General features: G+C 44.2%; 1 protein-coding gene across 1 annotated transcript in view; it reads right to left on the bottom strand.

Annotated features, from left to right (window-relative positions):
• Nucleotides 1-14,830, bottom strand: part of cplx1 (complexin 1) — a 40,649-nt gene extending 25,819 nt beyond the window's left edge. Inside the window, exons 1-2 of the mRNA XM_029512824.1 lie at nucleotides 14,729-14,830; nucleotides 13,656-13,774 (exon numbers count right to left, since the gene is read on the bottom strand). Of these exons, the coding sequence (XP_029368684.1) occupies nucleotides 13,656-13,686 (31 nt within the window). The 5' untranslated portion in view covers nucleotides 13,687-13,774; nucleotides 14,729-14,830. The remainder of the gene's footprint in view (nucleotides 1-13,655; nucleotides 13,775-14,728) is intronic.
• Between the last annotated feature and the right edge of the window lie 246 nt (nucleotides 14,831-15,076).

Below are 15,076 nucleotides of genomic sequence, written 5' to 3'. Positions count from 1 at the left end.
CCCTGAGACAGATGGTGGGTGACGTCGCCTCCATCTTAGCAGAGTCAGGGCAGCGTTGTGTGCTAGCTGCCCCCCCACCCACCACCACCTTAACCACCCTACCCTCCACCACATGTCCTTCTCCCCTAGCAGTTGCAACGCTACCACACTGAATACTACAAGCTATTAATCCACAGAAGCGTACAACATCGTGAGCACACATTTTCTGCATGGCTTGACTCAGCAGGAATGAAACCACAGAAACCTTGGCAGCTTTCGGGACGAAGGATTGTTCAGGACACTCGGCATATGACAACCAGCAGGACACGAAGCTCAGAAAGAAAAAAAAAAAAAGGCGACGCTCATTGTGAACCATGTGGTCAAACATGTAGAAACTAATATAAGTAATAATGAATCCAACTGTACTGACAACCCGGAGAATGTGTTTTTGTTTTTTTGTGCATTTAAAATATTCATTCTGTGCAAACTACCCCTGACTGTCCATCTGGACTGAAGGCGATCGCTGTTCCAGAGTTCAGGGTCCGCCATCTAGAGTCCTGCTGGTTTCTATTCCTGCCAGCTAATCAGGGGTGTGTTTACACCTGGTGATCAGGTGAGCGCTGCAACACCACGGACCACCAGCTGGAGAAATTAGATAAAACTGAGCTGTTACTGGCCAGAGAGGATCAGCATCCAAACCCGAAAGAAGCAGCTCTTAATGCGCCGCTTCCTGTGTGAATCACATTCAAAGGCGCACTGTGCTGTTTTGTGCGTACTGACAACACAACACAACGATACTGAAGTACTGAACTCTCATATGGGAGAAGTAATTGCACAAATATGAATATTTACATATCAGAATCCTTTTTTTTCTGTAAAAAGTCTCATGAGTGTATTTAGATTTAGATTAGACTCACTAACCTGGTCCTAAATATAAAATCTTGTCACACCTTGAAGGGATTGTTGGTCGAGTCCACAGCTCTCTATTACATTAAGGGATTACATCACTTCCCTCTTGATGTCATACTTTTCCCCTTGATTCCCATTTTACCCAGAAATAAGTCAAATTTTGAGACATAAAGATGCTCTGAGTGCTGTTTGCTCCATCAGAATAAGCAGCAGCCTCGCTGTCTCGGTTTCAGGCAAAAGAAGAAACTCCCCGATGGCAGCGGAGGGCTGACCTTCAGTCGACTTCAGTGGACTCTGCTGTGTCTTTGATCCACGCGGCCTTCAGATGGACCCTGAGCTTTTCTTACTCACATCAACACCAAGAATCTGTGGATGGTATATGTGTGTGCAGATAACACACACTAACACTGTCGATAGTGTGTGTGTGTGTGTGTGTGTGTGTGTCTATACTCTGTATAACTTTACAGTAATCACTTCTAATCCCCCAACTGTGTCATTTTCATGCCAAAGTGACATATTGAAGAGGGCGGCCATTTTGGAAGCCGGTCAAGAAGGTGCGGCGAAGGTCAGCTGTTGCTTTCTGCCCTCGCCAGTGATTTACCGTTGTTCTCACTGGGCGGAGCGGCCCAGCATGTTAAATCAGAGAGCCAAGTAGAAAATTAGTTCTTATCTAAAGAGGAAAAAAAAAAAAAACAAAAACGTCATCAGAGTTATTTTAGGCAGCCGTGGTTCCTTTATATAATCAACTATAATTACATAAGTTAAATGTCAGGAGGCTTCACTGTTGTGTGGCAAAAACAAAATGATGAAAATGTCATTTGTGGAGCGAGGAACATGAAAGAGCAGAGAGCAGTGTTGCAGAAAACAGTTTTAATGTTTGTTCTGGCCTTTTGTTTCAAGTTAACGCTAGCTATCAGCGCCACAGTTTTTGCAATGCTTTCAAGACCGTGTTAAGTTGTGTTTGTTTTGCAGCCGAAGGTGTTAACCGAGGCTTCAGAAGTGAAAGTCAAACATTTTTGTCACAGATGATGTTGTTCATCAGTTTTAGAAGAGCTACTGGGCTGAAAAGACGTTTCCTCGTTTCACCAGGAGGAAACGTTAGAGGAGCCGGTTAATTGAAGTGATGGCTGAAACTTTAATTCTTTCATATCATAGTATCATTCCAAAGATTTGAGTATGTAATGGTAAAATAGCAACTCTGAAAACTTGCAAAGCAGCTTTCAGGCTAAATGATTATTTTTCAGTTGTGCTAAACTGTGCTGAGCTGTTTAGCGTTGTTAGATGTTAAATCGGCACAGACAGACAGCGGAGGTCGGCACAGCGATGTTGCATAATGCAGGTGCAAATATTGGGCCCAAACAGATGACTCATTTCCTCACAGCACAGCCACTGCAGAGGTGGAGAGGGAGCCCATCTGAGACGTCCATGTGCTGCTCTGTGAATTTGAAATATGTGCGTTTATATTTTCATTTTCACCTTCAGCTCAGCGTTCGGTTTCTGCTTGCCCATGCACAGTTCTATGTTTTACAGCCACATGGTTGTTGAGCAGTGACTCAGTAATTCCTCTGCCGTGCTGGAAAACGAATGTTCATGACCCAACTCTGCCCGACAAAACAAACTCGGCTGCCTCTTCAGCTCCTGCAGCAGCAGCAGCCATCGATAACTTCTCGCCGCTTCGTTTGTCACAGCAGCAGGCGGAGTCTCTTTGCATCAGCATCCTCTGAGCGCCCCAGCAGGCCACAACACACATCAGCGATTCCCTCTGTGTGTGTGTGTGTGTGTGTGTGCGCGCGCGCCAACTGTGCAGCTGCTGACCCTTCCAGAAAGTTTTGATGCTGCTTGAGCCAATTCTTCTGTCCTCCATCTGTGCACACAGTTAAGGTCCCATATTTAAACTTTTCCTGTCTTCCAGTTTGAAATGTTGAAACCCATAAAAAGACACCTTCATGGATTTCAGATCCAAAAATCAGCGTAGCTTTTCTTTGATCCTTTGACAGTATTAATACAGAACCTGGACCTGATTTCTAATGAAGAGAAGTGGATCTCTTTATACGCCATGCGACCAAAATTCAATTTTTTAAATGCATGCTGACACACACAGTGTTTGGGACTCTCCTAGGAGTCTGCTTAGGTTTTACTGTAGAGACATCTAATTTATGCTAGAGGTGACGTAGTCTTGCCTGTTGTCTCAGTGATCCAGAGTAAAAGCATGTCCAGGGAGGCTGCAGCATTAAATAGGGCCTCATCTATTATTTGTCTGACATGGTGACTCGTATCGAACCTGCACTTCAGAAAGCTTGGCAGCGCTGCGTGGAGGTCCATTAGCTCGTCCTGTGCATCACATACAATGGTACTGTACAGCGCTCCACAAGTCACAGCGCTAATGGCAGGCTATTAGTGTTTCAGCACTTTTACTGTCGTGTAAAAACTTTTCAATTAGAATTTGAATGCTTTTGTATTGAAGGAAAAAAAAAAAAAAGCCCCACAGAATTCCTTGATATTGTTTTTGTGTGTGTGCGTGTGTGTGTGTGTGTGTGAGAAATATTGGCCTTCTTTGTTTTTAGATTTGTTTCACATTTGCATAATTTTTGCCTTTTTCTGACAACATGAAGCTAAAATGAGCCCAAGAAAGCAGCAAATAGGGGAAGTGAGAAAAGGCCAAACCTATAATTATTAACATATAGCCAAGGTTTTCAGAACTAATTGGAATTACACCCACCAGATGAGACGTGGAGTCCCTTGATGTATTTTTCAGGTTGCGGTAAAGAAACCAGCTGGCTGGATGAGACTGGCAGGATGCCAGATGCTGTTGTTATAGATTCCTGGCATTGATCATGTACATGTGTATGTGTTCTGCCAACAAACCTGTAGGATGCAGGTTTATTTACAGTCTGAGGTGTTCCAGTTTTAAAAAGGCTCCATCTTCACATTCACGCCCAAAAGAAAGGCTCACATAGAAAAAGGTCACAGATCAGATCCACTCGGGGGCAACAACCTGTTGTCCAAAAGCGCTACATGCTTACAGCTAACACTCATTACATCAGAAATCAGTCACCTGACATCCAAAAACCAGAAAATAACACCTGGGAGCACGCTGAGTCAACTGCGGATTTCAGTTAAAAGGAGCAGCAGCATTTTCTGCGCGATAATGATGATAAACACACAAACACGCACAGGCTCGCACAATGGAGAGGCTGCTCCATAACGCTAATGTGTGCTAGTCCTCCACAGAGTATAGTTAAGTGTCAGCGTGCAGCCTCGGCGTTCACTATTTAACCGCCTTCTAGGTCAAAGTGTGAATCAGTAATAAGCATCAGCGCCTGGTGATGCAGGTGGAGCGTTTTTGATTCCCTGAACTCTCCACCGAGATGAAAGGAGAAAAATAAAACGCAAAATAAAAAACCATTTGGAGACATGATTTGTAGAGGGAAGGGAAAGGAACTGATGTATTTGTGCGTTTGCATTCAGCCGGCTCATTTGTCTGCACGGATGGCTGATTCAGGCCGCCGTGTGGTTTCAGCATGTGACTGTGTGTTTATTTTACATACCAGCGGCAGTCTGGGGAAACCATTTGTACTATTCAGTGCGTATGGATTTACTGAGGTCCTCAATTAATTGGCCAGTGACATGAAATTGCTCATCGCTTCACATGAGGTGAGATGTTTTATCCATTTAAAAAAAATGGCAGAAACACTGAAGTACGATCTGCTTCTTTTATTGTGAAGTTGGGAGAATAGATGCTGCACCAAATATTGCACTCAAGGCTCACTTCACATTATTTATGAAATCTGAGCTGATTTGTTCACCTTTAATGTGCTCTACTACAGTTTATTCCATCCTCATTTCAGTTTGATTTGTATTAACTGTTATAGAATATAGTCAGCTCGCTCTGATACAGAATGTCAAACATTAGATACGAAATGCATTAAAATCTTTTCTATTGACTTTAATTCGAATTTAAAACAATCAGGATTTTTTTTGCTATGAAGCTCCGCTCAGCTTTTCATGTCAGCTCGTTGTTTCGCTCAGAAGATCTGTAGTTTCTCTGTTTTGGTTCAGTCGCAGAGACGAAGTCAGTCACTTGTTACCTTAATTAGCTGCTAAAGAGAGACATCTCTCTCTGCGTCTTCTCTCACCGCCTCATCAGCGTTAAATAAAAGACCACAAGCTATTCCGGCTAAGTCACATTTACACCAAAAAGTCTGAATTGTGACGAGTGACTTGTAAAACAAAACAAAAAAAAAAATGCCCCCTCTGGTTTGACAGTACAAACTAGACAACTCTGCTGTTGTGTTGGTGTTGTGGCTCCTTGTGCGTCCTGTATAGCTGTGCGTTCAGTTGTGTAAGCAGCCATTATCTCGCTAACGTGTCTGCATGGAGAGAACACGCGGGGCACTTTCAGGGTGAAAAAAAAAAAAACAAGAAGCTGTGATTGACAGCCACTCTTGGCCACACAGGGATGTTGGACCGCTCGGCTCCTGGCAGGCTGTTTCAGAGCAGAAACCCCCCCACGGATTGGAGAATGTCAATCTATTGTCGTTGTTACATCAGGGCAGAAATATAGTTCAGAACTGTCCAAAGGGCATCTGCACCTTCAGCTGAAGACAGCAGAGAACCCGAAAACAGGGAAGTTTAGACTTTGGGTCCATTTGAGAAATCATAATGGGACCTATTTTCATTTTCAGACATTAGACCTTTAAAAATTAATATTTCTGTCTCTCAAAATTTGGATGTTGTCCATCTTTAAATCCAGAGAACGCACAAACATGATCCAGGAGTTAGTTCAATCTGAAGGAAATTGATCTCTGATAGTTTGTTTATTTTATTTAAATTTAAAATTTCTTTTAAAGAATTTAATTTGGTAAGTCTGTTCTTTGCAGCTCAAGCCATCAGGGTTAATCTGCTTTCTGACAGGAGTTTGTCTTTTACCCCCCCTCCCCAAAAAAAAGATGGCTACCAGCCTCAGTCTGATTGTGTTGTAGTTGTTGTGCCTCTGATAATAATTTGTCTATTTGTGTTAACAGCTTGAAGTTGTTTTTTGTGAAGTGGCCTGATTTCATTCTTGTTTTTTTCATCAAACTGTGTTCAGTGTTTCTTTTATCATTCACTTCGAGGCTGTTGATGTTTAATGATGTATAGAAAAGTAGGACATGATTAATTTCCCTCGCCCTCTTTGGGACTAATATTGGACCTGACCTGGTCTCGATTAAGTCGGTACCATTTGAAGTTTAAGGTGGTTGATGGCGTAGAAGGTTCTGGTGCTGTTCTTCCGAATGGGAATGACCCAAATGATGTTAAATAAAATCCTATTTCCATTTTAATTGCTGCCAAGAGTCCAGATCCGCCAGAAAAACGCCTCGCAGCTGGTGTCTGTCACTTCACCATGATGATAACACAAAGGCCACACACGCTGACATGAAGGATTTGCTGGACCGTCAATGCCAAGTAAAACATCAACGCATCAATCATCTCCAGTCTGACATGGTTTTAAATTTGCCCCCTCAACAGAGACAGGTGAAGGACTTTGTTTTTTCTTTAAATGTTTAAACAGATTTTAGACCTAAAATGATTCATGCCACCTTAACCAGGAGGTCCAAGGGGAAGTGTTGGAAATCACTGAGCCAAAACCAAAAGACACAGCAATAAATAATTGTTGGATCTGTGTCTGTATTTGTTATGAACATTATTTTATCATATAGTTCTTGAAATGTAATAATGAAATGTAACAAGTACCTGTTGAAAATATTTAAGATATATGATTAGAGTATTAGTTTATATAATCTTAACTTGTCTGGCTTGTCAACACTAATTCAGATGTTTCCAACAGCAGTTTAACTCGTTCCTGCAGGTCACCAACTGGAACCAACCGGAGATATTAGGAAATAGGGGACATTTCTTCATATTTCCGGTCCATCTCCACCATTGTTACATTCAGACAGCCCAAAAAAATCAATTATAGATATGAATATTTTAATAAGTAAGGATTATTTCTTGTAGGGATCGAGGAGGATTCATATCGGTTTCTTCCTGTTGGGGATGAATGTGATGAGTGTCGGAGACCTCGGGAGCTTAATAATGACCCCAACACTGATTTGTCCTGTTTTCTGTCATCAGTGCTGAGATAATGAAAGCCTGAATTATAAACTAGAACCCAGAGAGTAAAGTGAAAGTTTATTTGCAGTTCCGTTTAATTTAGTTGAATAATTTTTTATGACATTTTTTTCATCTGTTCTGTAAAAGAAGCAGATTGTTTCCCCTCCAGATCCAAATCCTCTCTGCTTGTCGTTTTTACTGTGAACTAATGAAAACACTTTGGCTGTGATAACTGTCCTGGAGGAGCGTTAAAAAAGTTTGAAAGAAGAACTTGTTTTTAATTAAACTTCAGGTTGTTTTTAAAAACTAAGAATGACAGGTGTTAATGAATGATGATAAAATCCTCCTAAAATCAGGTACTTCAACGGTTTCACCAGCGAACAGTTTAAAATCCAGAACTTAAAACATGAACTTTGGGGCAGCTGCCCGTCTCTCCTGTAAGAGTCCACCAGGTTTACAACGGCATTAGACTTCAGGTAGGCATCTAAAGAACGACTCTCCTAAGACAGACTTTTTTCTAAAATAAAAAAAATTAAATCCAACCTCTCAGTTCTGTTAATCCTGGACACATTTTTTCTTTTTTTTAAATGATACGAATCAGTGCTGGAGTCATAAATTGTTTCTGGTCTGAAGCCCGAGTTAGCCTGGGGATCAGTTCGTAATGTTTTAGGCTTCAAATTAGCTTTCGTGTTCTTTGTTTTTTGCCTTTCTCTGAATCGGTCGTATTTTCATTGAACTCACCTCCAAATGGAGACCAGTCTCCTGTATCTTTATCTGAAAATGGCCCCAGATTGGGGTTAAATTCTGTTATTCCTGGTTGACTCCACATAGTACATGAAAAAAAAGCGTGCTGTGTCTTCAGTGAGGAAACATCATTGCTGCACATTCATCCATCAGGATCACAGGAGCCTGTGAATTGCATTAAAACGGACTGATACCCACCAAAAAACATTATTCTTACGCAGCAAGTCCGCTGAAAGCATCTTAAACGTGAACAGGCTCATTTGAGCGCTATACTGATGTTGGACGGCGGCCCACACACACATACACGGGAGTTTGGTTCGGTACAAACTTGAGAGGGGACATCCATCAGTGTCAACATCACAAAAAGTCACTTCACATGTTTCTATATCTCAAAATAAACAAATCCCAGTGAATGCGCTGCCGGGGGGGGGGTCAAAGGTCACACTTCAGTCATACATCTTCATATAGTGATATTCTCCAGGGTTCTTCAGCTAATCCTAACTAATCCTTCAGGATAATTAGGTTTTATCTCCTACGTGAGAATCACAGATTACACCTTCGTTTCACATTTCTATCTTCAGCACTGGTGACGACAGTAACCAGTTGGTCTATGTTTTAACGGATTGTGATACTACCGTCTTGTTTGTGTGATTCTGTTCTTTTGTTTTTGTTTTTACAAACGTGAAGTCAAACCTGTTTGTCTCACTAAATGAATCTGAACTACAGCTGAGTATCAGTCAGTCGAGGCTAAGCACAACAGTCGTCCTGAATGTCCACATACATGGGGAACATTTTATCTGTTGCAGAATAAACTTGGATGTAATCTGAAAGTAGCGGTGAAAGCATTCAACTTTTATGGGATCCAATTCAAAGAGCAGCGGTGGCCTTGAGGTTAGAGACACTTTGTGACAGATAGTAAATGTCTCTGGATGCGTTCTGACCTCTGTGGCTGCACACTTCAAGTACATCTCAGTGTGGTATATTTAAGCGCTCGGTAAAGTGGAAAAACCATGTCTTTGTCAGAAGGAAGCAGACAGAAAAAAAACTTCTAATGCAGCTTAAAGATGCGCCAAAAGTTTATTTTTGATTACAAGGGCTGTTTGGAAGTCTCTGATGGCGGTGGCGTTGATGATCGGCGTCTTTTGGACGTACTTGATGCTGCAGTGAGTCGCTGATGGAAAGTGACGAAATGAGCCACGGCTCATTTGTTAGCGTGTGAAATGTGACGGTTTGATGCTGAAATGAAGAAATGGAGAGTAAGCAGCTGTCGCATGAGGAAAACTCACATGAATCTCCTTTTTGAGAACAACTTTGGAGCAAAATGTTGCTTCACGAGTTTTTCCGGAAAAGGTCCAACAGGAAATGAAGTTTATTTACGTTGAGCTGAAGCAGCGTGACTTTCCCTTTCAGCTCCTCTGATCTATGACTCAGTGTGTATTTGCATTTGGCCCAAATGTGCCACTGCGCCTCCAGTATTATTGTCTGGTGTTATTTTGTGTTTACACACACACACAACTTTGTTGTCTCAGGGAGTTTTTACATGTTTGCCCAGTCGATGTGCGTCGAAGGCTTCGCTGCAGCTGCTCTGTCTGTTCTGCTGTGGTTTGGTTCCCCTACTGTGGTTTCTAAGCAGGAGGGAGGTCTGTTGCTCTTGCATCCCACTGATTACGACCCTGTGTGTGTGTGTGTGTGTGTGTGTGTGTGCGCGCGTGTATGTGTGTATGTGTGTTTGTGTATTGTGCGGTTTGTTAATCAGCATGTGAGTAGGTTTGAATTTGGTTGTGCATCAACCATCACCTCTTGCTCTCGCTCTCTTTTTCGCTTGCTCTCTCCACCTTACTTGGACGTGCACACACACACACACACACTTTTATCATCCAATGCCAGCTAAAGCTGACTACTGGGGCCAACAGTATAGTCTCCCTTGTCTGTTTGTCACAGACTTTGCTGCTGTCCTCTCTCTCTCTCTCTCGCCACACTCAAGTCAACACAAAGTCACACACACGTTCTCCTGGTGGCAGCCTGATTGAGGTTTCCGTGCCTCGCCCTTTAGATTTACCGTAATTGTGGAAGAAAGGTAGAGAGGAAGATGAAGGAAAGTTAAAATGAAGGATTGTGAGCGATGATGGAAAAGGAGAGAAGGTTCTGGGCGCTGAGGTAAGCAGGAGATGAGTGATGAGGACGGGAAAGAGGTGGCGACGACGGGTGGAACTAAGGGAGGAGGGGGAAAAAACGTGACTGAGAGGCTGAGGAAGGTCAGAAGGGAGGAGTGAGCAGAGAGGAATGATGAATGGGGAATGATTAGAGTGGGAGGCGGGAAAGAAGAGACGAGAACTCCAAGGGCTGAAAACATCTCCCATTAAATCGAGATTACAGCCTCTGCCGGTCTGGAGTGCTCTGCGACTTTACAACCAGCGCTGTCAGCCGCTGAAGATATAACACCCAGTTTTAAAGATCAATTTGTCACTTTTCATCTCCTCCTACACCTCATTCGCCTTCTACTCCTCCTCCTCCTCCTCTACGACGCCGAAGGCAGACCAGGAGGAGCCAAAGGAAGGAAGGGAGGGAGCCGGAGGTTTAGCCTCGTCGAGAGAAAGAGTTTAGGAGCACCTTTGATGATGTCATCTGCTATAAATCCTCTCCCGCTGCACTGCTTCATGTTCACGCAGTAAAAATCACACACAGACATACAAATGCTGCAACGGCCCTGCAGATTGATTCAATTCCTCATTCATCTTGACTTTTCCTTACACGTCCCTGATGAACCACCTCAGTGCTTCCCAAACTGAGGTGTGGGGACTGGAGGAGTCCCTTTCGGACTCCATGATGGTCCCAATCGAAAAGGAGAAAAAGCTGCAACTCCATTTGATTCTATTCGTTGGTGCAAAAACAGATTCCCACGCTTTTCACCGCTATGTTGCGGTTTTAATCCCATACACCTCCTAATCTGTCTCACTCCTCTCAGTCCCATTGAAATGTATGTATACCTGCCATATGTGTGTCATTCATCTTCAACCGCTTAGCCGTTTCCGAGTCATGGGTGGAAAGAGCCTGTTAATACCAATAGTTGGCAGCACCTGCTGCTCTTAAATACATCTAACTGCTGGTTAATGGGCTCCGATATTACCCAGGACCTGTGCAGGCTGTTAATGCTTTCCTTCAGCTAGCCTCATCGTATATCGGCTCTGAGGTCGTTCACGGGGGAAACTTTGACAACTTCTCATCTACGTCTCGCATTTCAAAGGCTGTGAAGGAAGCGGAGGTCGGAGACGAGGCTGCTTCCCACTTGCTCGGTGAGGCGACCTTGCTCTACGCCGCGTGAAACAGACAGAATAAGAAACAAAAAAGAATCACGGCCTTGATGGTAGCAGATGGAGTGTGAATTTCTCCTCAGAGTGTAGAGACAGAGAGAAGTGAGATAATAGCCCAGAGCTAATCCACTGTGCTCTGAAAACTCATTACTCCTTAAAAAGGGAGCTTAAAAAAAAGGAAGTGCTCTCCAAGATGGTAAGAACGCTCTGCCTAAGGTGAAGACTTTGGCGCAAATGGTTTGGTTTTCCTTCTCTCATAATCTCCTTTATGCAAAGTTCAGCAGATTTGGCTCTGTCTTTATTGACAAGGTTCTTTGTATAAGCTTGGCGGTGGGAAATCGGCGGCTCCCCAGGACTCACACTAGCACACTCACCAGCTGCGAAAATCCATTTTTAATGCTCCTGAATCATTGTGCTCCTCAGCAAGTGAGCTGGGGAGGAGCAGGTCGACGTAGCGCAACTGAGAAACATCTGCTCTCAGCTGGCACGCTTCACACCGAGCACGTCAAGTCAGGAGCAGAGCGTTGACGTCACATTATGAATTAATCTGAATTAACGTGCCGTAGGGTTGATATTTCAGGAGGGAAAGACGTTCAGCAGCTGTTTAATGAAGTGCTTCTTGCTCTGCCTCATGCTTTTACATCGGCGCTGTGCAGATTCAGTGTGATGTGGCCGTCACCTCCAGAGGAAACGGTCACAACTGCCTGTGTGTGCAACATGAAGTCATGTAATGGAGAACGAGTGGTCAAGCAGCGCAAGTCAGTGTGGCTGTGAGCTGTGTGATTGTACGTGAAGTCAGCGTTCTTCCATCCACAAGGTGGAATATAATCGATAATATATCGCAGCAACACCTGCCACTCCATTATCAAACGTCCCTTCATAAGACAGCGATTAAAAGTCCAAACGGTCTCAAGATAAGCATCGTCTTAAATTACAAATCAGCTCAATATTCTATAGAAATACAGTGAAACTGCAGAGAAATGCTCACAGCAGGACTTCTGGGGGTGTGGCTGTATAGTTGTGACATCACAAAGAACCAAAACACAGTCAGTCAATCAGAAGAGTAAAACTGAGAGATGTGAAACTATTCTGAGCTCAACATTTCAGATACAGAACACGTTTGATGCTGAAGTCTTGAACAAATTTGTACTTTTCATCACTTACAATCATCCCAACAGACGGAAACTGAAGAAAACTGTGACCAAGCGTTTGTGTTTAGTGACATTCAGTCTTTGCTGCCTCCATGCTGTTCAGTCTGGACTTCTTTCACTGTACATCTGGGCATCAGGTGGCACCTGCACAGAGCTAATGGCTCCTCCACAACATGGCTGAATACGCTGCTGCGATGCGCCCACGCCTGCTCACAGCTCAAAAGCTCCTCCAGAAGTGAGCACTTTTCATTTTACGGCACATTGAGGGTTTGTTTGGATCAGTGGTGGATTACGCTGCGGAACTTAGTTTGACAAGCTCCGCGGAGGGAAGTTGGTTCGATGCTGAAAGGTCAGCGGAGTATTCCATCGAGTTTAAGGAAAATCTGTTTCATGTTTAAAAGATGCTAAGTTTGACTGCTGTCAGGATGGAGGGAGGGGGGGTGTTACATCATCCTCCAGCTCCAATAACGCAACAGTTGCAGCAGCTTTGCAGGTTTTAATGACACCATTTCAAAGAAGTGTGAAATAATATGAAATATAAATGTTAAAGTCCATGAAAACACAACTTTCTGCAAAAATCAGGGCTGCTCTTAGCGGTTTAAAGCTGCCGAGGTTTGAGCTGTCAAATGCTCCACTCAGGCTTTGTCCACATGAAAGGTTGGATTTCAGTCAAATACGATAAAACCACAACGGGACACATTCCTAATGAAGCAGCTTAGCTTTAAATTCTTAATAACGTTGATTGCTGCTTGTGTATGTTGAGGAGCTGCAGATATTTTTCCATGCAGGATGGAAACGGCAGCAGAGCAGGCTTTTATTTCTTCTCGGCTCTGTACAAGCACTCACTCTGAAGGGCTCCGCTGTGGACGAAATCCTGCAGCGTCTCTGATCTGTTTGAACCGCTCAGGTCCTTTCACCTTCCGCTGCACCATCTGCATATTCACACATGATAACAAGTCCGCGTTCCTTAGAAATTCATTACTCTGTTATGATAATCTCACATCAGGGGAGCCATTGCAGCACAAGCAATTAGAAAATTCACATGCCTGAATGCTGGAATGAAATTATTGAAGATTAGATTCAGCCCCGATTACCCCTCCCATCCCCGTCAAGAGGAGTGTGTGGACTCAGCTCATGCAGATAAGAGTCACTGCAGCGTCCAGTCAAGAGGCGGCACGCACACACACGCCGCAGCAAACACCCCACCTCACGCCTCCTGGTGAGCAGGCTGCACGCTCTGGAACATGGAATGCCCTTTCGGCCACAGCACATCAGTCTACGTTACAAATCACCCGCCTGTTACAGTAAACTGTATTCAGCTTTGCCCCCAGGGGTCAACTGCACCATGTGAAAGGAAAAAAATCAGCCTGCCATGGAGCAGACTGGGAGAGAAGTTTGGGACGGACGAAAGAACGCCTCCAGAAAAACGTGCAAACAGATATCCAAAGAAGAAAAAGGTCAAACTTACCTCCCAACGCTTGCTTCATAACGAAATTCATGATGATGGCTTTTAATTCCCTGCCTCCTTTATCCGAGCGATGTTACATTCAATAGCTGCAGAAAAGTAGAAGCCCTTTGTCGCCAGATCTGGAAAGAAAACGACATTTCCCATCATAATGTGGTCACGCTAAACGAGAAATAAGACCGCGAGTAGCATGCACCACACCGGAATATTAATGACTTCTGGGTCTGCTGGAGCTGCACTTCCAAAGGAATATTTAAATATTGTAAAAATATCAAAGCATCATTTCATGGTAGAGTCACAGCTCGCAGGCAGCTCCTTGGCTCTGTAGGTGTGTGTGTGTGTGTGTGTGTGTGTGTGTTTGGTTTGTAGGTTTATTCATAGCATTGACTGAAGGACACTGAGGTCAATGGTTCAAACACACACACACACACACACACACACACACATACACACACCAACCATCTCCAGCTCCAGCTACTCAGCCCTAATATTGAAAAAGGATCCGGACAGTTGTGGGTGTTTGGTGTGAAGCAGTGACGGTGTGTGTGTGTGTGTGTGTGTGTCACGACAATCAGCAGCTCTGTCCGTTTCGGGCTGCTCTCAGTTTTGGAGCAAAGTGCGCGCCGCCGGTCTTCGGCTCGGCAGGACCGGGTCGCTGTCGGTGCATTTTTCCTGATCATGTGATAAAACTTTCCATCCTCTATCGGAAGGACAGGCAACCCGCGGAATAAAAAAAAAAAAACAAAAACAAAACAATCACACGTTTATTCAGAAAGCTGCTCGTTCTGCGCGTTAACGGAGCGGAAAACGTGAGCAGACCGATGCGTGCGCGTTTTGGCAGCTCGCTGTGCGGTAAGTGTGTTCAAAAACCGACCCGGTCCGAGCCTGGAGGCAGGAGATGGGCGGGAAATCAGAGCTGAGCACGCGCTTCCTGGTTCCGATCCGAGGCTGGTTTCAGCACCACCGCTGCCTGGACAGCTCCGCACAACCGGATCACAGACGGCGAAGAATCATGCGTCGATTTTTTTTTTTTTAATTATTATTAATTATTATTAATAATAATATTAATATTTTACCTGAGTCCGGATCCCGGATCAACCAAATCCTCCTCACACACTCCAAACACACACCGAGCCGGGAACTTATCCTGCAGCAGGCGAACAGCAGCACGGCCGAATTCTAACTGCTCGTCCCTCTCATCTCCGGCTGGCTCCCCGGGGCTGCAGGAAAAAAGGAAAAGGACGTCCTTGATGCTTCCTCCTGCCTGCCGCTTCGTTTCCACACACACACGTAGAGAGAAAGAGGAGGAGTAGGCAGGGTGGAGGGGGTGAAGCAGCTGCCGCTCACACTGTGATGGGAAGGAGCGACTGAATCATAAAAGGGGGAGGGGGCGTCCCACTAACGTCCCACTAACGTCCCACTAA

The sequence above is a fragment of the Echeneis naucrates genome, chromosome 10, assembly GCF_900963305.1.
Source record: "Echeneis naucrates chromosome 10, fEcheNa1.1, whole genome shotgun sequence".
NCBI lineage: Eukaryota > Metazoa > Chordata > Actinopteri > Carangiformes > Echeneidae > Echeneis > Echeneis naucrates.
This window is presented reverse-complemented; position numbering and strand designations above follow the sequence as displayed.